This window comes from Sceloporus undulatus, chromosome 3, assembly GCF_019175285.1.
Source record: "Sceloporus undulatus isolate JIND9_A2432 ecotype Alabama chromosome 3, SceUnd_v1.1, whole genome shotgun sequence".
Lineage (NCBI taxonomy): Eukaryota > Metazoa > Chordata > Lepidosauria > Squamata > Phrynosomatidae > Sceloporus > Sceloporus undulatus.
The window spans coordinates 236,468,520-236,494,406 of NC_056524.1; the positions used below are offsets into that span (position 1 = coordinate 236,468,520).

Sequence of the window (25,887 nt, forward strand, 5' to 3'; positions counted from 1 at the left end):
CCAGAAGCTACAGACAAGGCTAGAAAAATATCTCCACATTACCTTTTTGAGAAAAACAGGCAGAGCATGAGTTGGGCCAGGGGGATTCCTATAAGGTTCTCCACTCCAAGCTTGCCAAGGGCCAGGCTGGGTCTAGAGCCCAGGCAAGCCGAGGAGAGCTTCTTGGTGCCCTCTGCAGCAGGCAGCCCCAGCCCAGCAACCCAGGGCAGCGCAGCAGAAGCATTTTTGGCACCTGGGGGCCAGAGGTGCGCTCGTGCACGTTCCAGCCTGAGCCAAGCCCCTCTGCCTTTGCCTGCTACTGCTGCCTGGGCTGCCCCAGCTAGGGTTGGCATAAGTCAGGGCCTTCAAACCGGGACAAATGTAGGACACATGTTTCTTAGGCATGATCAAAATGGAGGACATTTTGGTATTATTCCTACACAGATGACAGAAATGTACTTCCCTTTCTGGCCAACCCCCTCCCCCCATTCCAAACAGCACATTGGGGCATTGAACATGGCTTTATTTTAACATTGCCTCTTGCATATTTCAGAGGCTTATTGCATAACCAAACTCTTTGGGTTTCACACTGAACACGGGTTCACATGGCTATGCATATTGAATATGTCAAGGTGGTTTAACAAGAAGTGGATTTGCCCTCGGTTTCAGGTGTCTTGCACCAACTGTACTTCTCAGAAGTGTGTATTTGGTCAACGTACTTTGGTTTTTCTTCACTGCGCATGAGTTTGTAAAAATCAGAGCAACTTACATTGGCCATGCCTCAGAAGCTGGCTGATATCAATATCACCATTATCATCATCATCATTGTTAAAGCAGACCTTTTAGCATTAAAAGCACCAAAAATACACAGAAATGCACTTTGGAAAGTCACATTGTCTCACCTTCAGAAAAAGTGAGTGCATGCCTCAGAAACTGACTGATATCATCATCATCATCACCACTATCATTGTTAAAACAAAGCAGACCTGTACAAATGGAATGGAAATCCTCCTCCCGCCTCCTCTCTTGTCTTCTTCTGCCGCTCTTCCTCTTCCTCCCTTGCGTACTCTCTTCTTCCTCCTCCTCCTCCCTCTTCCTCTCCTCCTGCTACTCTTTTCTTCTTCCGCTTCCTCCTCCCCCCCTCCTCCTCCCTTCCTTCCTCCTCCTTCCTCCGCTTCCTTCTCCCTCCCTCCCTCTCCCCTCCTCCTCCTCCTTGGGCCCGGCCCAGCCCACGTGGGGACAAGAGGAGGAGCTCCTCCTCTTGAGGCTGGCTGGCCAATGGGGGCAGAGTGGAGCTCCAACAGCCCACCCCATGCCAGCAGCCATTGGCCAGCCAGCCCCAGTAGGAGAAACTCCTCCTATTTAGCCCTGCGCGCGGCCCTGAAAGTGCGTGCAGGGCAACAGGAAGCTGCCTGCCTGCACCAAAGGCTGCAGTGGCGGCCTCAGCAGCGGCAGCCTCAGCAGCCTTGGTGGTGGTGAGCTGTGTGCTGTGTGCAGTGCAAAGGCCGCAGAAGCGGCCGTGCACAAAGCACAATGGCCAGCACAGGCGTCGCTGGCTTTTTTGCAGGAGAAGAGCAGGCGCCCTGGGCTGGGCTGAGGCTGCGTGTGCACACACGCACGCACGCATGCAGAGGGACACAAATTGTGCCCCTGCCCTTTTTGTGCCCCAGGCGACCGCCTAGGTCGCCTATATGGTAGGGCCGGCCCTGCATGGAGTTAATTCTTTGAGCCAGGAGAAGTCTTCATCAGTCACTGCTGAATCAAAAGAGCTTTTCACTAGCAGAGAGAGAGACCAACTGGATACAACCTACCATGTATTTTCTAGCAATATTTAGAATCATTTGACATTTCTATCTTGCCTTGTTGTACACTACAGTGATCTCTAGCAGGTATTGTGTGGGGCTGGTTATTAAAGAATAATGACTGACAAAAGTAATAACAAAATGCATAAATTAAATTCCAGTAACTGAAACTCCTAGTATTGAGTGAAACGTGAAAAGTACAATATAAAATAAATTGCACATCTTATATGATCTGACAGATGAAAGGAACGCCGACCTAGCATGCATCACAGAGACCTGGTTGGGGGAGCACAGCTGTGTGACCTGGGCTAAAACTCTCCCAGCTGGGTATATAGTGAAGGAGCAGGTCAGGGAAAGTGGGCGAGGGGAGGAGTGGCTGTTGTCCATAAAAGTCACCTCACCTTGACCAGGAACCCAGTTCCAAAACTGAGACACATCGAGTGTATTTACCTGACCCTAAAGGCCAAGGACAGTCTGGGCATTCTGTTGGTCTACCGTCCACCCTGTAGCCTAACAGACTCCCTGGCCGAGCTGACACAGCTGGTCTTGGAGCTGGTGTTGGAGTCCCCCAGGCTTCTTGTGCTGAGGGATCTCAACATCCCCTTTGAGGCTGGCTCATTAGATCTATCAGGTGTGGCTCGGCAGTTCATGGATTCCATGACAGTTGGTCCAGGGTCCAACACATTGTGCTGGTAATACACTCGATCTGGTCTTTAGTACGGACCGAGAACATCTGTGGCGGAGGTAAATGATATCTCCCCCGTGTCATGGATGGACCATTTTCTGGTCAAGGTTGGACTGAATGCCACAATTCAAAAACCCCTCGGGGGTGGAGGACCTATTAGAATGGTCCACCCTCGAAGGCAAAAGTTCCAAGAAGCCCTAGAGATAGTTATGTTTGGGAACAATGGCGATTCTGCCGAAACCCTGGTTAATAATTGGAATAAGAACCTTACCGGGGTAATAGATAGTATCGCTCCCGAGTGTCCTTACCAGCCCGCTCCAAACAGAAGACCCTGGTATACCAAAGATCTACGCCAGATGAAGTGGGCTGTGCAATGACTAGAGCGTTACTGGCAGAAACACCAGCGCATATCTGATAAGACACTCCATGAGAACATGTTACGTTCCTACGCTGTGGCAATCGATGCAGCAAAGAATTCATTCTGTGCTGCATGGATTGCATCTGCAGAGTCTCATCCAGCAGAGCTGTTCAGGGTGGTTAGGGAATTAACACAAGTACCGACCATCCTGAACCCTTTATTAGAACCAACTATAGCCTGCTGTGACGCTTTTAATGACTTTTTTGCTGATAAAATCTCTCAGATAAGGGCTGATCTTGATGCTGGTTTTTCGACAGAATCAATAAGAGAGGTGTCCAGTGACTCTGGAAACAAGGTTATACTGGATCGCTTTGAGTTTGTAAATACCGATGACGTGGACAAGCTCCTTGGAAGTGTAAGGAGGACGACGTGCGCTCTCGACCCTTGCCCTTCTTGGTTGACCGTCCAGGGAGGAGATGCAATAAAAACACCATTACATCTTATACTTAATGCATCTCTTCGGGAGGGTATATTTCCAGCTGCCTTAAAACAGGCAATAGTAAAACCAATCTTAAAGAAACCCTCCCTTGACCCCCTGAGAAATAATTATAGACCGGTCTCCCTTTTACCATTCTTGGGCAAGGTGATCGAGAGGGCGCCTTCCAACTCCAAGCCGTCTTGGAGGAAACTGATTATCTGGACCCATTTCAAACTTGCTTCAGGGCGGGATACGGAGTTGAGACTGCTATGGTCGCCTTAGTCGATGATCTTCGTCTGGGCATCAACAGGGGAAGTGTGATCCTGTTGGTGCTCTTGGACATCTCAGTGGCCTTTGATACCATCGACCATGGTATCCTTCTGGAGCGCCTGAGGGAGCTGGGCATCGGGGGCACTGCGCTCCAGTGGCTCTGGTCCTATCTCTCAGGAATGTTCCAGATGGTGAGACTGGGGGACTGTTGCTCTCGTAAAAGAGAGCTGACATCTGGCGTCCCTCAGGGCGCCATTCTGTCCCCCATGCTGTTTAACATTTACATGAAACCGCTGGGACAGATAGTCTGGAAACATGGAGCACGGTGTTATCAGTACGCTGATGACACCCAGATCTATCTCTCCATGTCTCCGACTGATACAGCGACTAAGGATGGCATCTCTCCTCTGGATGCCTGTCTGGGGTCAGTAATGGGCTGGATGAGGGAAAACAAACTCAAGCTGAATCCAGAGAAAACAGAGGTAGGTACTCATGATAGGCACCCCAAGTCCTGACAGGGAAATTTGCCATCCAGTCCTGGACGGGGTAACACTTCCCCTAAAGGACAAAGTTCGCAATTTGGGAGTACTCCTGGATTCATCTCTACAGTTGTCATCACAGATGGATGCGATGGCCAGGAGTGCGTGGTACCAGCTTCGGCTGATACGCCAACTGTGTCCCTGTCTGGACCAAAAGGACCTTGAAACATTAGTACACGCACTGGTAACCTCTCAGTTAGATTTCTGTAATGCGCTCTACATGGGGCTACCTTTGTACCAGGTTCGGAAGCTTCAGCTAGTTCAAAACGCTGCAGCCAGATTGGTCACTGGAACTTCCAGGTCAGACCATATAACACCAGTATATTAGCTTCCGGGCTCAATACAAAGTGTTGGTTATTACCTATAAAGCCCTACATGGCTTGGGCCCAAGTTACTTGAGGGAGCGCCTCTCCCCATACAATCCGCCCCGCACTCTCAGAACAACAGGGTAACATTTGCTAGAGTGCCCTAGGGTGAGACTGACAACAACTCACTAAAGGACATTCATGTCGACACCTCCGACCCTCTGGAATAAACTTCCAGATAAAATCCGGCTCTGTTCCACCTTGGATGCCTTTAAGAAGGCCTTGAAGACTCATTTATTTCGGTTGGCATACCCTCCTGACCCCTTGTAGAATGCTATTCCCTGACGAAAGTTCATTTTAGGATTCGACTGATAGATTCTGTGACTGTTAGATTTTATCTTGCTGTTTGTATGTAGATTTTAAAATTTTTATTGAATTGAATGTCTATTTATGATTATTGTGTTATATTGCATTGTATACTTTTGCATATTTTTTGAGAAACTGTAAACCGCTTTGATCTGCTGGAAAAGCGGTATAAAAATAAAGTTTTATTATTATTTATTATTAATATATTTTATTCTGTATATTTAAGTTCTTGTGATTGTAGAAGTTATTTCTTTCAACTTCTAAACAAGTTGAAAGTTTCCAGCTGAATATGTCTAGAGAAGAATTGGCTGCAATCATCACCTACAAACTGTCAGATGAGTTCTAGTTGTGGAATATTTATTACCGGCACTTGATGGGCATGAAGCAAAAAGAATACATTCTGATTTTCAAGCCTCAGCTGGAGATTTGCTGTTAGCTGCTATATAAAGATATCCTTGCCATTTAAATAGGCACATTTGATATAAGAGTTCTTGAGAGTGTCAGTGAAGAACTCTACAAGGTCCTTCAACATGGCAACTTTTCTTATTTTATCAGTAGTTTAGAAGCAGCAAGCAGAAAGGGAGACTACATCTTTGCAAAACTGGCTATTTCATAGAACTGGGAATCAAAGCCTAAAGCATGTAACTATATTCTGAAGGAGAAATTCAGTTCTGAACACTGCCTCTACAATACTGCAATCACTTCAAAGGCACATCAGAGTTTGAACTTGGCAGCAGATCATAAAAATGTAGAGTACTATACACATCCTACTGGTATTCACTGACAAAGTTCATAATGATTTTGGTGATCCTAGTTTGAACTTTTAATTAACTGTTGTACTTCAATGCTGTTTGACAAATTTGAACAACTTAATGAGTATGCTTAATGGACAATTTAAAATTTGCAGAACTTATATTCCCATTAAAACCACTATGGTTATTTTGCTTTAGCCACTTCAGATGTTTTATATTATGGATTTGGATTTTAGCATCACTTTACAATAAAGAGTGTGAAGAACAATTTCATTATGCAATGAAATATATACAACCTTGGATGGCAACACCTGATCCCTTCCTACCCTTGCAAAACCTTGATATTTCAAGGTGTGAGTACTCTGGATTATTTTAAAAATGACACGTGTCTAAATCATACTAACTAGGGACTGTTTTTCACAAACAGATGAATTTTGGCCACTGGGTAAGGGCTTACAGTGGTGTAGCAGTAAATTGTGAAGTGCTGGAATGCATTGTGACAGCTTTCATTACCATGTTCAGTAGAAGAAATTATAGACACCTCCCACAGAGTCCAAAAATATATTCAGTTGTGATTTATGAACACACTTACTCCAAAGAGCAGCAGAACTCAAATAACTGAGTACATACAGAATAAATACCCAATGAACTAGCATCACTTAACAATCAAAGAACAGCTTTTCAATAAAAGGACCCAAGCCACAGTACAGGCTAAAATTTTGGGGCACAACTATAACCCAGTGCATACTTACCTATGATGGACACAAGTGATTGCAAAGATTTGGCTTGCAAAACACACTGGTCAACTGAAATAGTCTCTTAAGGCTGGAACAGACAAGCAGAAAAAGGTGGCCTGATCCTGCTTTTTCCAAAAGCAGGTTGAAACCCTACTGCCCATATGGCCCACTCCCAAGGCAGGCCAAACACACAAGGACTGGTTGCACAGCTTTTAGTCCTGGAGCATGGCTTTGGCCAATTTTCCAGTCACTTTCAAGGCTTGTGTCATTTAAACATCCTGTCTTCAAAGTGGTTGGAAACTACTTTATTTTGCCCATCTGTTTCACTCCTCTGGTTTTACTTATTGCACACTATCCTGCAAATAAATGCTGGCCTTTAAACTGCTTATGCAAGAACAATGATTCTTCTCCCATTCAATGAGATTATGAAATGTTTTGCACATTTTTTATTCCTCCCTTCACTTGTTGAGTCTTCTTTGTCAAAATTTAATTAGCACAAAAAAGTACAAACCCCAACATTTTTGTGCAGAAGTGGTGTATTTTGCAAAACCATGCTGTTTTATGTAAAACAATAGTTTAATTTTGCACAAACCCAATCGTTTTTGTGCAAATGAAATTTTTATGGCACAGTGATAAAATACCAATAAATAAATAAATAATTTAAAAAAAAAATAAAAACATGATGAATAATGAGAAAATTTATAACCTTTCTTTACATTTCTAATGTTAATCATCCTGAAGCTCTGACAGATGATGCAGGTCCAAAACCCACTGCAGAAATCCAGTTTGCGACTGCTTTCACTGCCCTGGCTCAATGCTAGGGAATTCCAGGAACTGTAGTTTTGTTAGACATTTAGCCTTCTCTGTCAGAGAGATTTGGTGCCACAAAAACTATCATTCCCAGGATTCCCTTTTGTTCTGCTTTTGTTCTGGTTGAATAAATTATTAATTTTATACTACAGGGTACCTCTCTTCAGGTGTTCCTAATGGATGTGGGTTAAACATGTTTTGCTAATGGAATTTAAATTTTCCACATGGCCAGAAGGAGGAGTGCCCTGCTTGCATAGATATCCGTCCAAAATCGGAACATCAGCACCAACATCTTGCAACATATATTTTAAGCATTTTGGTTGTCTCAGTAAAGGTATCACTACTTTGTAGATTTGGGATGTAATTGGACTTGTGCAAAACTGATGTTTCTGAATGGGGTATGCCCTTATACCCATGAAGGTTATCTACACAAGATATTCTTACATATTTGGAAAGCCTCCATGAGTAAACGGGACTCTCCCTTTGAGAAGAGTTACTTTTGCATGCACTGAAAGAAGAAAAGAGGTTGGGATACCCCTGATAGCCATTTAAACAATGCAGTTTAGGAAAGCTTATATACTGTAGGCCTTGGGGCACTCCAGCTCTGAAATTTTGTGTCAAGGCTACATTAGATTTTGGATGATGATGAAGATTTGTAGTATTTGGGGTTGAAATTCAACAATCCACACAAGGCGTAGCTGGAGAATATTACACCATCCAGAAGAAAATAAATATTTTTGTAGCTGCCTATCCTTTTCCTGATCAGTTTACACATTCAGGATACTTCCAGTGCTTGGAATTTCAGACAGGACACTAATCTTTCAGGCTTTTCTGCCTAGCAGAATAATATGTGTAGAAGAATATATGCCTAGTGGAATAATCGCCAACAAAACAAAATCATAGCCAAGTATTATGCCAGTTCTCTTGGAATTTTGATTAATGGAGGATTTGGTTCACTGAATATAATTTCAAGCTCAGTAAACATGGATTGGTTACTGTTTTAACACATGTATAACCAGTCTTTTAATCAAGACTGCAGTCCTCTACATCACACTTATCTTGACAGCCATTCTAATCACATTTATCCTAGTATCTATTCCCATTGGACTTTCTGCATGAAAGGGACACCATTTGTGCAAAAGCAATGTATAGGGTTGCACTATATAAGAGGTAATTTTTAAATGTTGCATTTCTTAAAGTTGGACTGTCCCCACCAAGTGTTGACAATCATGGAGTTATATATATAGGAGTACAGTGTACCCTTGTTATATGCTGGGGTTTGGTTCCAAGATCCCCCGTGGGATCTTGGAACCAAAATCCATGTATCCTCAAGTCCCATTAAATATAATGACATAGTAAAATGGTGTCCCTTATAAAAATGGAAAATCAAGGTTTGATATTTGAAATGTATATATTTTTTTAACATTTTCAAATTGTGGATGCTTGAATCCGTGTATAAAAATCCGTGTATAAGAAGAGCTGACTGTATATCTGTATACTCCTTGGCTAGTTTTTTTTAATGAATGGAATACTTTGAGTAACTTAAAGTATTATCCATAATGGCTTCACCAGGGGTTCTCCTTTGGCCATAGGTTTTGGATCTGAAATCTCAGGGCTTGAAATGGTACTAATCTGGCAATTTTAGTCCTTAAATCCACTTCTGTTAGCAAATGACCTTTTTTTTGTCAGGAAACTAAAGAAGCACATACTTAATGTAAAGAGGCACTGATCTCATTCTTGCTAATGACACAAGGTCACATATGCATATACGCATTAATGTATGGAGAGGATTTCCTGAGTACTTTCACCTCAGCTAAATGCTGAGTGTAGGTGTTCTTTTTGAGATGTATTAACTGAAATACATAGAAGAATTCTCTGTTAAAGTTAGAGAAATGTTCCTACTGCAGCCTTCTGGTTCTTTGGCTTCTTAGCTGAAGTCAAATTACACTGTTCTATAGCTTTTGCCTCAGAAAAAGAATGCAGCAAATTCAGGAGAGAGGGCTCCAGAATGTAAATTCTTTAGGCTTAATGGATGTCTTTTTTCAGGTAACACTTTTAAAAATATGGGAAGGTAATTAATATACTAAAACAGAACTTAGACAAGTTGTTATTTGGGGGCTACACTTTCTATAATCCCCCAGCTAGTATAGGCAGATTCTACGCTGGCTTGGGGATACTGAGACCTGTAGTCCTTTAAAAAAAAGCTGGATACCAAAATCCTGTCATATTCAGCCTCAGAGGAAGGAAAAGGCAAAACCCCTCTGGAAAAATATTGCCAAGAAAATCCCACAATAGGTTCAGCTTAGGTTTGCCATAAATCAGAAGCAACATGGACACACACAGCAAGTTTGTTTTTAATAACATTTTTTTGTAGGGAAACACAAAATAGTAATTTCACGATTCAACTGAGAGCCCAGATTCAAGCTCTGAATCTCATTTGTACAGGGTGTCATAATTCAGATGTGCTGAAAAAAACAACACAGACCTTTGCACTCCACAAAAGAGACAAGCATTTGTACTTACTATGTCAGAACAATAGCCACAGCATCATTTAGGACACTTTCGCCAAAAAGGAGAGTGTAGAGATCTGTATCAACATGAAGTTCATGGAAAATAGCCAGGACAGTCACTAGAAAGAAAATAATCATAATCATCATAATGATCATAATAAATCATCTCTTGCACAGGTATCTTTGACTACATGGGCTGACACTATTCAAGAAGAAAAAAGCCATTTTTTTTATATTATTCATCAACACATTTGTATGTACAAGCAGTGTAAGTTCTGCTACAGTGACTGAAAAATATGCATGGATATCATAATGCTCCAGACCAGCCCAAGCCACCAAAGAGTGTCACCTTCCTCAGTTCACTGTCTAAGACAGGTGGCTCACTACATCTTATATTAAGGGCTGGTTTTTCTTCTTAAGGAGCCCTGATTTGCATTACCTTAACTTAGAAGAACATCTATTTAGTTTGTTGGCTTTTCCTTTCATTCTGATCCCTTATTCCATAATGTAATTGAGTGTGGAAATAATAAATTATAAATGTCAAGTACTGAAAAAACTACAGTTGGCCCCCCATATTTGTGGCTTTGACTTTTGAGGATTTGATTATTTGAGATCTTGATTAGTGTGTTCTTTCTAGAACTCTCTTGGTCCTTTAGCACAACTCTGCCAGAAGTTGACCATAGAGGTGTGCTGGAGAACCTAGACGTTCCTAGAGAAAACATTTCTCTAGGCATCTATAAGTCCTCCAGCATGATTCTATGATCATCTTCTGGCAGATGTTGACCACAGTTATATTATAAGTTCCTTTATTTATTATTTGATTTATCTTGTTTTTAATCCCGCCTTTCTCCCAAAGTGAGACACAAAGCAGCTAACAACATATATAAAACACATTAAAATGATTAAAATTGTACAATTAAAATCATTTTAAAATTACAAATATAAAATTTAAAACATACAAAGTTAAAAATAATAATCTAAAACCAACCCCCTCATCCCCCCAAAAAAAACCCAAGCCTTCAAGATCTTAAAAGGCTTGTTTAAATAAAAATGTCTTCGTCTGCTGGGGAAAGGCCAGCAATGAGGGGGCCAGCCAAGTCTCCCATGGAAGGGAATTCCACAGGGTGGGAACAGCCCCTGAGAAGGCTCTCTCTCTGGTCCTCACCAGGCGAGCCTGGGATGGTGGTAGGACCGAGAGAAAGTCTTCTGAGGATCTTAGGGCTCTAGGTGGTTCATATGGGAAGATATGGTCTCTCAAATAGTCTGGACCTAAGCCATGTAGGGCTTTATAGGTCATGATGAACACTTTGAATTGTGCTCAAAAACCAACCAGTAGCCCACAAAGCTGTTTCAATACAGGAGTTATACGTTCCCTGTAACTGGCTCTAGTCAGCATTCTAGCTGCAGCATTTTGGACCCACTGAAGTTTCTAAACAGTTTCCAAAGGCAACCCCAAGTAGAGCACTTTACAGTAGTCCAAACAGGATGTAACCAAAGCATGTGTCACTGTAACCAGATCTGACGTATCAAGGAATGGGCACAGCCACCCCATTTCTTCTTGTTTTTTTTTTTTTCATTTTCTGAATAGATTACTGTATAGTTGTCTATTCCATGAACTTCATGTCTATTTTAGCTCACTCACTCCTAGTATTGCTATATTCATGTGTTCCATTTCCTTCTTTAATATGTCTAGTTTTCCCTGGCTCATGCTTCTCACGTTCCATGTTCCAATTACATGTATAGTTTTGCTACTAACTATGATGGTTTTATTGGACATGTTTTCTGTCTGGCGTCCCCATCTCTAGTTGTTAGTTATTGAGCTGTCTCAATATGCTTACAGACAGATGCAACTTTAGTGCTAAATGAAATATGCCAACAAATATGGAAAACAAAGCAGTGGCCAACAGACTGGAAACGCTCTATATACATACCAGTCCACAAGAAAAGAGATACAAAAGACTGCAGCAACTATACAACAATAGCACTAATCTCACATGCAAGCAAAATAATGCTCAAAATTCTGCAGCATGGACTCCAACCATACATAGAGAGAGAAATTCCAGAGGTGCAAGCAGGATTCAGAAAAAGAAGGGGCACTAGGGACCACATTGCAAACATGAGATAGCTAATAGATCGCACTAAAATTTTTCTAAAAAGAAACAGACTGTGTTTTATAGACTTCAGCAAAGCATTTGATTGTATAGATCACTAAAAGCTATGGAATGCACTCAAAGACATTGTCATGCCACAACTTCTGATAGTCCTGATGAGGAATCTGTACCAAGGACAAGAAGCCACCATCAGAACAGAATTTGGGGAAACAGAATGGTTCCCAATAGGCAAAGGGGTCAGGCTAGGCTACATCATATCACCTGATTTGTTTGTTTATATGCTGAAAACATCATAAGAAAAGCAGGATTAGAATCAGAAACAGAAAGAGTGAAGATAGGAGGAAGCAGCATTAATAACCTAAGATATGCAGACAGCACCATAATATTAGCAAAAGATGTTCAGGAATTGGAACAGTTAATAAGGAAGGTTAAAAAAGAAAGTACAAAGGCAGGTCTGATGCTGAACATAAAGAAAACAAAAATAATGACTACAGAAGAAATACACAAATTCAGAAAATTGAAATAGTTAAAAGAATTCCCATATCTAGGATCAAACATTGAGTAGAATGGAGACTGCAGTCAAGAAATAAGAAGAAGACTAGGAATGGGAAGGGCAGCTATGAAAAGATACTGAAGAGCAAAGACATACAACTAAGCACTAAAGTCAGAATTGTTCAAGCCAATGTATTCCCAATTACCATGTACAGATGCAAGAGCTGGACAGTGAAGGAAACAGACAGAATGAAAATCAACTCATTTGAAATGTGCTGCTGGAGATGAGTACTTAGGATACTGTGGACAGCCAAGAAAACAAACAATTGGTTCTTGAACACATCAGATCAGGGCTCTCCTTGCAAGCTAAGATGATCAAATTGAAACTATCGTACTTTGGCCACATAATGAGAAGACATGGATCATTAGAAAAAACAATAATGCTAGGAAAGGTAGAGAGTAGAAGAAAGAGAGGAAGACCACAAACCAGATGGATAGACTCAATCAGGAGGGTTATGAGCAGGGGCTTGCAGGATCTGGGCAAGGCAGTGGAGGATAGGAATTCTTGGAGATGTCTCATCCACAGAGTCTTGGAACTGACTCAAGAGCAGCTATCAACAATATAGTTAACAAGATTCTAACTCCCCTATATGGTAAAAGAGGAACAGCACACCATTCAAGTGCTGCCTTGTGCCCTACCTGATGGTCTGTTGTGTTCTGTTGTGGCTGCTGCCATGACAAAGGAGGTGTGAGAGGAGTATGTGTTTTTACCAAAGAGCAGTGGCTTATAGAATTCAGTTTTTATTTAAAAGCTAACTAAAACCAACTAATTTAATTACTTTTGTGGAACAAAATAATAGCTTTTGAAAACTGTGACCATAATGGTAACTTAGGCCCTGTTCAGACCGGGCATTAAGGCTGGGCTGGAGGCGGAGCTGGGCATCACATCCACATGATGCATGCCCTGACTCTACCCCCAGGGCACCATGATGCTGCACACTGCTCCACATGCCATATGGCATCATGATGCTCCTCCAGCGCTGCGTCCATATGATGCTGTGCTGAAGGAGCACCACCAAGTCGCGCTCCTTTTTGCGCCCTGGAAAGGCCAGATCGAGGCTGTGGCGTGCAGTTGCCGCAGCCCCAATCTGGCTCAAACAGGGCAGTCCCTGTCTGAACAGCCCCTAAGAAATACTTCCAGATGAGGCTTTTACTATGCTTCTACAGCAATTGATCCATGGAAGTTTATGGAAAGTCCAGAATTACCTTTTTCAATTTGTAGCCTTCCCAAATTTTCCCATTCTTTCCTCCATATTTTGTTTTCTTATCAAAGAAAACAAATTAAAGGGGGAAAAAGATGGACTAGTTGAACAGTCCCTTTTAACTTTGGGTGGTAAGAACACTCTGCAAATATCCTAAGTACATTTAGGGTCTTGAGAACATAACTGTAACAGATTATTTTTAAGATAAACATTCGAAACTCTATATGAAAGTATTTGAAATTTGAAATTATATTGAGTCACTATACATTGTAACACTTTCCACCTTTTACTCATTCTTGCCGTAATCAATTTGAAGGGGATTTTCCAGCATCTTCTCATGATGTATCTTCTAGAGGAAGCTTAAAGGAAGCAGAAATTATGGATAATTTGTTCTGCATCGCCACACTGCTATCACCAAGCTGTAGCATCCAAAATGATTTTAGGATACAAGTATATAGGACATTAATTGCTTTGATATAAAAAAAATTTGGTTAATAATTACTGAGATTACCAAAAGGACAGATCAGAATTTTTACTCTCTCCATTCTCTAAAAGCCCTTAGGAAAATCTCACAATGTCTAGCATGGTTTTTATTTAAATTGCACAGGATTTCTTCCCCAAGGAAAGTTATTTGTTCTAATAGTTTAGCTTCTACAAAGTGTTCCTTACATCAAAATAGAATTACTCAACCTCTTCCTGCTATTATGTTATGAAAACCCTGCTACTGTATTCTTTTGAAGATTTTTCAAGAATGATTTTCATATCAGCACCCTTTCCCATAGATGGTGAATGCTTATTTTTCTGCCAGGAATTAATTCCTTGTAAATATTTCTAATAATCTGCAAGACTGGAAAATTACATAGCATTTCACTGCATTCACTTCATTGCTTCTCACTCTGGTACATAATTGTGCTATCAACTATATCTCTATAGCAAAGGAATCCCAAGATTTAGTACTGCCTCTAGGGTGCCAGGTTAACATCTGACATATCATGAGAAGCTGCCTTTCCTTGTACTGCAACTATTGTTGTTTCCATGCACCAGTCATCATGTTGCATGTGTAATTCCTTCTTGAGTAAGAGTAGGGTTGCCATAACTGTCAACTTCCAAACCGGGACAAATGTAGGACAAAATTTAGACCCAAATGTAGGACATTTTTTTAAATGGAGGACACACAAACAACTAAAAAAAATTAATAATTTAAAAAAGCATTAATATAAACACATGTTTCTTAGGCATACTCAAAATGGAGGACATTTTGGCATTCCTAGAAAGATGGCAGAAATGTACTTCCCTTTCTGGCCAACCCCCTCCCCCTTCCAAAATACACAACAGCACATTTGGGTTATTTAACATGGCCTCTTGCATATTTCAGAGGCTTATTGCATAACCAAGCCCTTTGGGTTTAACACTTAGCATGGGTTCACATGGCTGTGCATATTTAACATGTCAAGGTGGTTTAACAAGAAATGGATTTGCCCTCGGTTTCAGGTGTCTTGCACCAACTGTACTTCTCAGAAGTGTGTACTTGGTCAAGGCACTTTGATTTTTCTTCACTGCTCATGAGTTTTTAAAAATCAGAGCAACTTACATTGGCCATGCCTGAGAGGCTTGCTGATATCAATATCACCATAATCATCATCACCATCATTGTCACAACAAGGCAAACAGCATTAGAAGCACAAAAAATACACAATAGAAAAAAAACACGTTGGAAGTCAATCTCTCGGCTTCAAAACAGTGAAGCGCATGCCTCAGAAGTTTGCCTGATATCAATATCATCATCAACCACCACCACCACCACCACCACCACAACCACCACACCACCACCACCACCATCATTGTCACAACAAGGCAGACTTGGTTATCATTAAAAGCCAAAATACACAAAAAAACACACTTTGGAAAGGCATATTGTTTCACTTCAAAAAAGCTAGCTGATATCATCAGCATCATCATCATCATCAATCATCAATCATCATATATCATCATCATCACCTATCATTGTTAAAAGCAAGGCAGACTTGTTAGCATTAAACTCCAAAAATACACAAAAAACACACTTTGGAAGTCACACGTCGTGCTTCAGAAAAGCTGGCGTACGATTATATCAGCATCATCATCACTATCTTTGTCAAAACAAGGCGAGATTTGTTAGTATTAAAAGCACCAAAAAATCACAAAAAACACACTTTGAAAGTCAAACGGTCTTCGCATCAGAAAGCTGGCTGCTATCAATATCATCAATCATCAATATAAATTGGTCAAAACAAGGCAGACTTGTTTAGCATTAATAAAAGCAACCAAAAATACACAAAAAAACACACGTTTAGAAAAATCCTACTCTGTTCGGCTCCTCCTTCTCTGAGGCTCCTACGCCTGCCTTATGTTGGCCCACGGGGCTGGAAACAGCCCCCCCCCCACTGTTCTGCCATTGGCCAGCCAGCGTCAAGGGGACAAGCTGCCCATGTTAGAGCCCCAACGGGCCCCCCCAAAAAAAAAAAAAATGGGGTGCGCAAAGGCGGGCGAGTGTGTGCTGCCAAGCCGGCCGCGGCCCAAGCAGACTGCCCACACAGTCACTGGGAGAGCAAATGGAGGTGGAGGAGGAGGAGGAGGAGGCGGAGGTGGGTGACTGGCCAGCTGCATGGAGTGACTGTGTGATGGACCAGGAGCGCATGCCAGGGCCTGGCCCCAAAGTCCAGAATGGCGGGAACCAGGCGGGACTGGGCCGGTACCCCCCAGCCAAAAAGGGGACTGGTCCCCACCTGCAGGTGGGATTGGCAATCCCTAAGTGGAGGAATTTTAGAGTGTTTTATTTACCTCATGGGCCTAATTCAGTTTTTAGAATTCACATAGCAGAAGCCCAGGTGTAATAAGAACCTTGAAGTAGATAGCTTAAGAAATACAATTTCCAAAGAGCTGAATAAGGTCAGAGGTGATGTTCTGTGTTTATTGAAGAAAAAGAATTACTGTAATCATGTATTAGTGATCAAGAGGAACAATTTATAGCTGGGGCTTTTCCCACCCAGACCCTTTGCTCACCAGAACGAGGCATTAAGCTTGCGTAGGCATAGGACAAGCTACTACTTTAGACACCAACAATCTTAACTTGTAGCTTGGCAAAATTGTGTCTCCAACTCTGCATGTGTTATCTGTGGGTAACAGTGTGTTATAGGTGGTAATCGTGGAATTCTGGTTCAATAAAATGCTGGTGACATAACCTGTTTTATTAACAAGGTTCTCTGTGGCTCCCAGGCAAGGCTACTAATACAGGCCTGTAGCAGGGTTTCTCTCAGCTAAGGAAAGAAAGGGGGGTCTAACTGCATTTAATAGGATAGCAGGCGATACCTCAGTACAACAGATCCAGTACTTTACTTTTTACTCCATAGAAGTAAGTGTTGTATGTTTTCAAGTCATTTCTGACTTATGGCAACCCTAAGAAAAATTTGTTCAGAGAGGGTTTACTTTTGCCTTTCTCTGAAGCCGAGAGTACGTTTCCATGGTCTCCAGAATGGTAGTCTAACACTAAATGTACAGTGGACCCTTGTTATACGCTGGGGTTTGGTTCCAAGATCCCTGTGTATAACAAAATCCGTGTATGCTCAAGTCCCATTAAATATAATGACATAGCAAAATGGTGTCCCTTATAAAAAATGGAAAACCAAGGTAAATTTATACTTTTTTTGGAACATTTTCAAACCATGTATGCTTGAATCCATGTATAAGAAGGGCCGACTGTACTACACCATGCCAGCTCTCTTAGAAGTAAGTAGCAAATATTTATCTAAATGGGGTAAGGTAAGGTGTTTGGAAGCAACATTCAGTTAGCACTGGGACATCCGCCAGCAGGACAGGAACATCCTCCACCTTGTGCCTCCAGGAATATTTCCTCTGCTACTTGAGGTGCAATGTAACTACTCTAACTAGTAACAATGGATGGCTTCCTTCTCCATTAATTTATTCAGTTGACTTTTAAATCCACCCAAGTTGACAATCATAACTTCATATAGTGGTGGTGAATTCCATCATTTAACTACATGCTGTGTAAACAAGTGCTTCTTAATATTTGTCCTGTATCTCCCACTATTTAGCTTTAGTGGATGGCTCTGGGTTCAAAAATTATGAAATAGCAAGAGTAACTTCTCCATCTATTTTCTCCATGTTAGGTAAGGTAGTTTTATACTCTTTCACATTGCCCTTCTGGAAGATTTGATTGGTTGTAGTCTTATATCATAGTCCTCTAGCTTTGATTTGTGACTTGTGGAATAACAATTTTCATTTGAAAAGGACAGAGAATACTATAAGCCTGGGGATAAGAAAATCTATCAGTTTTGTTTGCTCCCACATGCATTTAAAAACAAAACACAAGTTCAGTCTGTCCCAAATATGAAGCATGCATGTTTGAGTAAATACCTAAAACATCCAAACAAACCCAAACCACTGAAATGAAATTTACCCTCACATGACAATTACAATAGGGACAGTTGGTTCCAGAATGGAGGTAACAGTGTTGTATCTGGTTGCCATATAAATGCTAAAGATGGGGGCGGGCAGTGAGGGAAAGAGGTGGTAACTTAAATTCAGCACTAACATGTTTGAATATATAGAGATTTAAAAGAAGACTTTAAGAGTTGAGAACTCAGTGCTCTGGGTATGGACACACATATCTGCCAATTTTAGTTTCTCTCATATTCTAATTTTTAAAGTCTCAAGTTTTTTCTACTTCAAACATGGCTATATCTATAAATTTTGTAATTTCCTATCAGAAATAATAATAATATTTATTTGTATCCCACTCTTTTCCCAGAACTGGGATTCATAGCAGCTTTATAATATTTAATAACAATACAGTTAAAAACACAGAAAAGTGATACATTAAAACAGAATTAAATTGTTAGAATATTAAAATAGATTAATTAATTAAAAGAATAAAAATACAGTTAAAAAGATAAAATTTTAAAACACTTAAAATGATACAACACCCTAGTCCTTTAAAAACATTAAAAAGCCTGCCTGAATAAGAAAGTTTTAACATGCCGGCAGAAAGCCAACAAGGAGGGAGCCATTCTGATCTCCCTGGGCAGGGAGTTCCAGAGTCTAGGGACAGCCACTGAGAAGGCCCTTTCTCTTGTTCCCACCAACCGTGTTTGTCATAGTGGTGGGACGGACAGAAGGGCCTCTTCAGGGTCCAGGCCGTTTCATACCAGGAGATACGGTCTGTCAAATATCATAGACCTGAGCCATACAGAAATGAACAGAAATTAAATACATCATTATCTCTATATAATGGGGATGTACATGGGAATAATTGCGGAATTCTAGATCTTGTTGGACAGCAAATGCTACTGGTTCAAGCCAGCATAGGTAATAATGAAGAATGCTGGGAGCTGAAGTCCAACTACATTTGCAGAGCCTCATCTTTCTGAGACCTGCTATATAGTAATGTTAATAAAGTTATAGAATTGATCCGTACACAAAAACTGGAAACATAAAAATATGTAGAGGGTTGGAACAGTCAAGCATTAAGTTCTCTCCCTCTCAGCAGGGACTGAGACTGCCTAACAATAAAAAGTTTAAATTATTATGCTTGGTTATTTCAAGTTCTGTTTCATATCCTGTACTGACACATATTAACAGATACTGAGCTAGGCATAATCAGCTTCTACACAAATCTAATAAACCGTCTTGTTAAAAAAATATGACAGGCTCAAAAAAAGTATGTATAATTTGCAATGCCAATCAATCTTATAGCAAAAAGTAGCAGTAACTCATGTTTGTTTGTCTTCTTGGCACTGTCTGTTGAAAAGGGAATCCAGAAAATGTAGCCTGAAAATAATGAGAGCAATATATATACATATATGTGAACTATAAAGAGAAGATGAGATCAAAACAAAGATAAATTATAATACTCTTCTCCCAGGCTTATGATTTAATGCTCTTCATCTCTTACTCTGCCAGTGTTGTTATGCTACAACAGGAGATATGCCATCAGTGCTAGACTTGTTTCACTGTAGCTGTCAAGCAGTTAACAGGATGTTCTCCTTCAGTCCCTTCTAGAGTGGGCTGGCTTCTGTATGGGCCTCTGTACCATCCTGAACTAATGGTGGGTGAATTTTTTTTAAAAAATACAAAAACCCCACACAATTTTCTCTTGATTTGTGGTCAAACAAATGCAAGATTTAAAAAGCACATGATGCAAGGGGGAGGGGGGGTTAGAAATTATTGGATTCATCCATCCATTCTTAGGACTGTGAATGCTTCATTCTTTAAAAATTGTGTTTGATTCTGTGTTATTGCAGAATCAAGGCTGCCCACTCCAGTGAGACTCAACCTTAACATAACATGGCAGGCAGGCAGGTATAAATAGCCCCCTCCAGGCAGGGAATAATTATATCTATTGAACCTGGCTAGTGAAAATGTGGAAAGGTTTGTTTCAATTTTCTTCACGTTTGGGATAGAAAGAATGTGTGATTTCAAAAATCCAAGTGCAGGAGAAAGTAAAACTTATGATTTTCTCATTATTACCCCACAAAAAGTAGAAATTACAACCTGTTCCCTGTTATCCTTTGTTTCTTATGAAATTTGTCAACCAGTTGTTTCCTATTCTAGAAGGAGGACCTCAAATACAATGACACAGACCAATTAAAGGGACATACAATGGGATTCAGTTGTATACCTGCAATTTAAGCGAAATAAACCAACATTACTAAAGCCACTGGTGTATTCTCTTTGAGAGTCTGATTATAACAAGGTTAAAAATATTCTGTCAGGGCCAACAGGCCAGGTTTGAATGACAAGTGGGAAGACAACAAGATAGGATACTTCCCAACTAAACCAACCATATTGAAAAGCCCTTGTGCTAAAAATAAAAATTCCAGCTGTAATTATAGATTCCTGGCACTGCTAATCAGCCAATCTACTCAAGGCTTAGCTCCAGAAAGAAAACATCAATAAAGCTTTTTAATTACCAATCTCTTCCCCCCCCCTCCATCCTTGATACACTTTTTAAATATTTTCCAGCTGTTTTGTGTGATTTGGAAAAGAAAATGAAACATGGGACAACCCACACTAGCTATACAGATGTAACCATAGAAACTGTAAATAGAAAAGAGCATTTTGATTATCAGCCTAATTGAAGGCAAGGGAGTTCACAAAGCTTTGAAATAGTTCTGCTTCAGCAAACCTTTATTGAGGCAAATGTTTCCTTGTGCTCTAAATGTCACTGTAGGAGGGGGAAAGGTACAGGTATGCAAAGTATTTTCCGATTAGAATGTCAGTACCATAAGATCACCAATATTAAATGGTGAAGTGCAATAGCCTTTCCAGGACTGTATGAGACTGCAGCTGAGAGAATTGAGTGTAGATGTGCCCTTGTAATTTTTCACAGAGCAAAATTAGCATGTAAGGGAAATGAAGAGGCTGGAAGGCTTTTCTCAGATGCAAAGTTTTTACAAGCAGTGTTTGACCTTTTGGAATGTACAGTTATAACATCTATGATCCACTTTTTGAAATGATAAAGTCCAAAAAGGTGCTGTGGAATGTTTTGGAACATGTTTAGTGTTAAGAATATAATGGGAAATGAAGGAAATAAACATTTCTGGATTTTTCTTCTTCATTTTCCACTGTGGACTGAGAAGCATTTTGTCAACTTTTCTTTACACTAAAATTTGTGAGCTCCAGGTGATAGTTGACATTCACAGATTTTGTTGGGGGGAAGAAATACAGAAGTTAATATTTTGCATTTCAAAGTAGAAACAGAAAATCCTTTCTGTCCTGCACATCTGCTTTCCTTGATTCTCTGTCACAAAGAATGAAAGCATCTTATCATCAGGCCTTGATTCTTTGAATCAACAGTATGAGTTCAAAGTTCCCATCTCTCTCTGAATTTAGGAGTTCCAAATTATCTCATTTCAAAAGTGTAAACAATCAATTAGGAATCCCCTATTGTTTAATGTCTTTTGTTTCTGAATTTTGTACAAAGCATTGGGAATGTACAGTTTCACAGATTTCAGTTTCTTTATGTCTTTTACTTCTCCTGCACTATCGATGCACATGTGCTCATTGGTAAAATGTTGGGAAAAGAAACGCAAACTCAATTGAAAAAAGATTTTATTGTGCTATGTTTTCAAAATCTCCAAGAAACTTTTGAGCACCTCTATTACACAGCACAAAGAAAGAAGAATCTTGAAATAATTATATGTATGCTCAAAATACAAAAATGAGTGTCCATATCAGTATATGTATACAGGGTTTGGAGAGAAATGTGTTTTTTATTTAACTTACACCCCACTTTTTATCAATATGAGACCCAAGGAGGTTCATAGCTTATGGAAGACACTGAAAACTGTGACATATTCTAGTTCAGCAATTACTTGTAGATATTTTCTTAGTTAACTATCATTCAGGGAAGTAGAATGCAGGACAAAATGAATCCACTAAATCCTTAATGGAAGTGAATGTGGGGACTCTGCTCATACTTGGCCAAAACCTACTAGTCCATATGGAATATTGTGGAGTTGGTGTGAATGGTGTCCCACAAAGAATATGAACAGGCACTGGTTACCTGGTAAGTCTGATGTGTTAATATGGTTTTAGAGGCAAAGGAATACTAAGTGTGGAAATTCCATGGCCCAGTTTCTTTTACTGTATCCAGGGAAAGAATTGGGGTGGCTTTAGAATCTGTGGCCATCAAAATGGGAGTGGTATGGCTTTCTTTTTCTGTTTTTCCTCCTACTTGGCCAGTCTAATCTGTAGGCATAGCAGAAGAATGAAAGGACTCTACATTTCTGTAGAATTATACCACTGGAAAAATCCCAAAGGGCCATTTTGTCATATGTGAAATTTAAAAGTTTCTTAGTATACATTGTTAGTATACATAACAATGATGATAACAAAAGCAGTTTCAGGAATGATTTCAGAAATATACAAAGAGAACATTGTTCTGAAAAGCAAACCCGATTAGAGAGCACTTTATAATATCAAACATTATCAAAATACAATTAATCCACCACAAAACTTTGGCACTCAAAATTGAACCTGTACCAACACTTAGTTTAGTGTAGAGCTGTACTCAGGAGTTTGCAGATAATTATGTCCCTCAGTAATAAACAATAAGAGATGGAACTTCTAATTTGATTCAGTTAATTTTACCTATATGTGACCATTGACTGAAACTCCAAAACATGTGTACACTTTTCTAATAGCTTATAACAACATTCAAGTAATTACAAATAAGAGATACATAACTAAAATTCCTAGTGAGGACAATTGACCTTTACTCTGAATCATTTCAAAGAATTCTTGGAAAAATAACAACATTTCTAATGTAACAGTATAGTCTTATTATAATCTTAAACACAATGAGGGGTCACTCCAATAGGAATCAGTGTGGTGTACTTCCAATAAGATGGTTAATATCGGGTTGGAAAACTCTGCTGCTATTAATGTGTGTTATACCAACACTGAATCCAGAGTGCTTGAATACTGAACTAGAATTCTAGAACAGGGTTTGAATAATCAGATATCCTTGGTTAAGTCAACGGCCTGTTACAGACAGCCAAAATAAAGCTGCTTCGAGTCACAGTGGAGGCATGGTGTTTCAATGATGCATGCGTCCTAAGAGTCCAAAAGTCACACCAAAGCCACACTCCAACGTCTCTCACTCTCAGAAGACAGCAATGGCAAACATTGAAAGAAAACATCTCACCAAGAAAACCGCATGATAGGTTCAGCTTGAGGTTGCCCTATTTGGAACTGACGTGAAAGCAACTAGCACACCATAGTGATATCATATTTTTTGTAGCATATCCATAGACCAATGAGTCCAGTTTATTTAATCATATTAGTTCTAAAACTTTCAATAACTGGTAGCAATGCTTTGGGAAATAATTGTTAAAGGGTGTGGTCCTTTGTCATGATAGCAGCAGCCCTCTGGATGTGCAGCACCCTTTACTATCTTGACTGTAGCCCTAACCAACATGACAAATGGTGAGGAATCACAATTACATTGTGATTCAACAATGTAAAAAAGACCACATTCCTAGTCCTGCATTATAGTAAGCTAGAAACCACCAAGTATATCTAGCAAACCTAAAACATTAAATAAATAAAGGAACTGCCCTTTAAATTATCTTTAGTATGGAAAACAGTTTACAATGCAAAATCTGAGTAGTTTTTCCAAGAATGTATGAAGGGGTTGCTCTGATAAAAAATTGATAAGATGTTGCTAATTTGGAGATATTGCAGCATACTCAACTGTAAAGGATTCTTCTGATTTTGAAGATTTGTTTACACAATGAGTTTCTTCCACAAGCTGTATGTGTTTTGTGATATGGACTGCAGTGAGTTGTGTTCCTGCTCTCTCTCTGGCTTTGCTTCGTGAACAAAGATTCAGGAAGGACTCATCCTGCGCTTTGTACAAGCAAGTTGGTGACTAAAAAGGCCAATCCCAGACAGACAGGTCCAGTTGCAGAAAGCACAGCGGAAGGTCTCCTTGAGTGATGTTTCTGGGTTGTGGTTCTTTCTGCGTTGTCGTTTCTTTTCAAGACTCGTTCGGCGTGAGCTCTCGAAAAAGGCTGCAGCGTCGTGGATAGTGCGTCTCCATGCCTCCCGATGTGAGGCCAGAGCGGACCATTGTTGGTGATCAATTTGGCTGAGCCTGAGATGTTGTTTCAGGAAGTTCTTGTATCTCTTCTTTGGAGCGCCCCTCTTACGCTGACCCGTGGCGAGTTCACCGTAGAATACTATTTTTGGGAGGCGATGGTCCTTCATCCTACAAATGTGTCCTGCTCAGCGCAGCTGCGTCCTCAATAGCATGGCCTCAATGCTGGTGATCCCTGCTTGCTCAAGGACAGCAACATTTGTCACATAGTCAATCCAGTGTATATTTAGAATTGTAGTAAAGAGCGCTGATGAAAGCGTTCAAGGAGTCATAGGTGCTGGCGATACGTGTGTTCCTGCACTATTACAAAAAAACCTCCTGTGCTTACTGAGTGTCAGTGTCAGTATCAGTGTTGGTATGTGTGTCAACTTGGTAGAATGGTTAGAGTGTTGGACAAGGACATGGGAGGTTCAAGTTCAAGTCCGCACTGAACCATGAAACTCACTGTATGACCTTGAGCTGGTTACCCTCCCTGAGCCTGACCTACCTCACAGGGGTTTTACAAGAATAAAATGAGACAGTGAAGAACCTTGAACATAGTGGAAGAAAGGTAGAACATAAATGTAACTTAACTAATTAACTAATACATGCATATGTAAATAAATTAAGAACTCACCCTATGGTTTTTTTTCATAGAAGTCTATATGGAAAACATATAGATGCATTTTAATTTATATATTTATTGAATTTACATCCCACCTTTCTCCCAAAAAGGGAGCAAGGGAAAGAGATCTGTTATGGACTCCCTCCATAATATCTTGTACTTCTCAGATCAGCAAGTGGGATGGGACAGAACTCCATGCTGCATGTAAGAATGTTTGAGGAATCCAATCTGGGCAAACTCTTATGTGCAGTGACCTGACCTGACCTGTACCTCACAGAGTGACATAAAGCTCAGAACATCTTTGTCAAACAAATTTTGCAGTTCTCCGCTGTTGCAAAATAGTTCTTGGGAATTGAACCATAACAAAACATTAATTTAGGTCTACTTTTGAAAGAAAATACACATGTAGAATTTATATACATCTCTTGCTATTCACGGGGGATCCATTCTGGATCCCTCCTGTAAATAGCAAAAACATGGGCTCTTAGGTCCCATTCTTTTCAGTGGGCACACATTCTCACTTGCACCACCATGTGCATGCACGCCCAATGAAAAAGCCACAGTTGGCGTGGGTGCAATGTGTGTGTGTGTGTGTGTGTGTGTGTGTGTGTATGTGTGGAAATAAGTATTTCAAGACATTTTTTTTAAAATTATAGATGGATGAAGAAACAGACTGAATCAGAATTATTGGCAAAAATCTGGGGGGAAAATGAATCAGAAATAGATTTCCCCTCATTTCCAAATGCCCTGAAAAGAAATGTCAAAATACCATTGATTTAATGGGGATTTAGCTGCAACCTCTACAGCTCTGTCTTCTTGATCCAGCACCAGCAGTCCATTGATATGATTCTGCTGCAGTGCTGAGAACAGACAATGCTGTGCAGTGATCTGGTAACAGTGAAGAAAAACATGTGCTACCTCATTCTGCCAAGCTTGGTCTTGACTAGAGCTTTGGGCAAAATGTGAAATGAATCAGAAAGACTATGCTCCATTAGAACATAAGAGCTTTAGAGAAATTAGAAATATTTCTTGGGATATGTCCAGTTGTCTGTATGTTACGAGACATGACAAGCAGTCTGCCATGGTGGATAGTGTTGAATTTAAGAGAAGGAAACCCCAGTTCAAATCCGTTATTAGCCATATAGTGAAACCTCAGCCCTTGGTGGG

The 25,887-nt window shown here is 40.3% G+C and overlaps 1 protein-coding gene across 1 annotated transcript in view; it reads right to left on the bottom strand.

The window, feature by feature from the left end:
- The window catches only part of SLC9A9 (solute carrier family 9 member A9), a 187,990-nt gene that overhangs the window by 32,434 nt on the left and 129,669 nt on the right, over positions 1 to 25,887 (bottom strand). Inside the window, exon 6 of the mRNA XM_042460581.1 lies at positions 9,605 to 9,710. Coding sequence (XP_042316515.1) covers positions 9,605 to 9,710 — 106 coding nt within the window. The remainder of the gene's footprint in view (positions 1 to 9,604; positions 9,711 to 25,887) is intronic.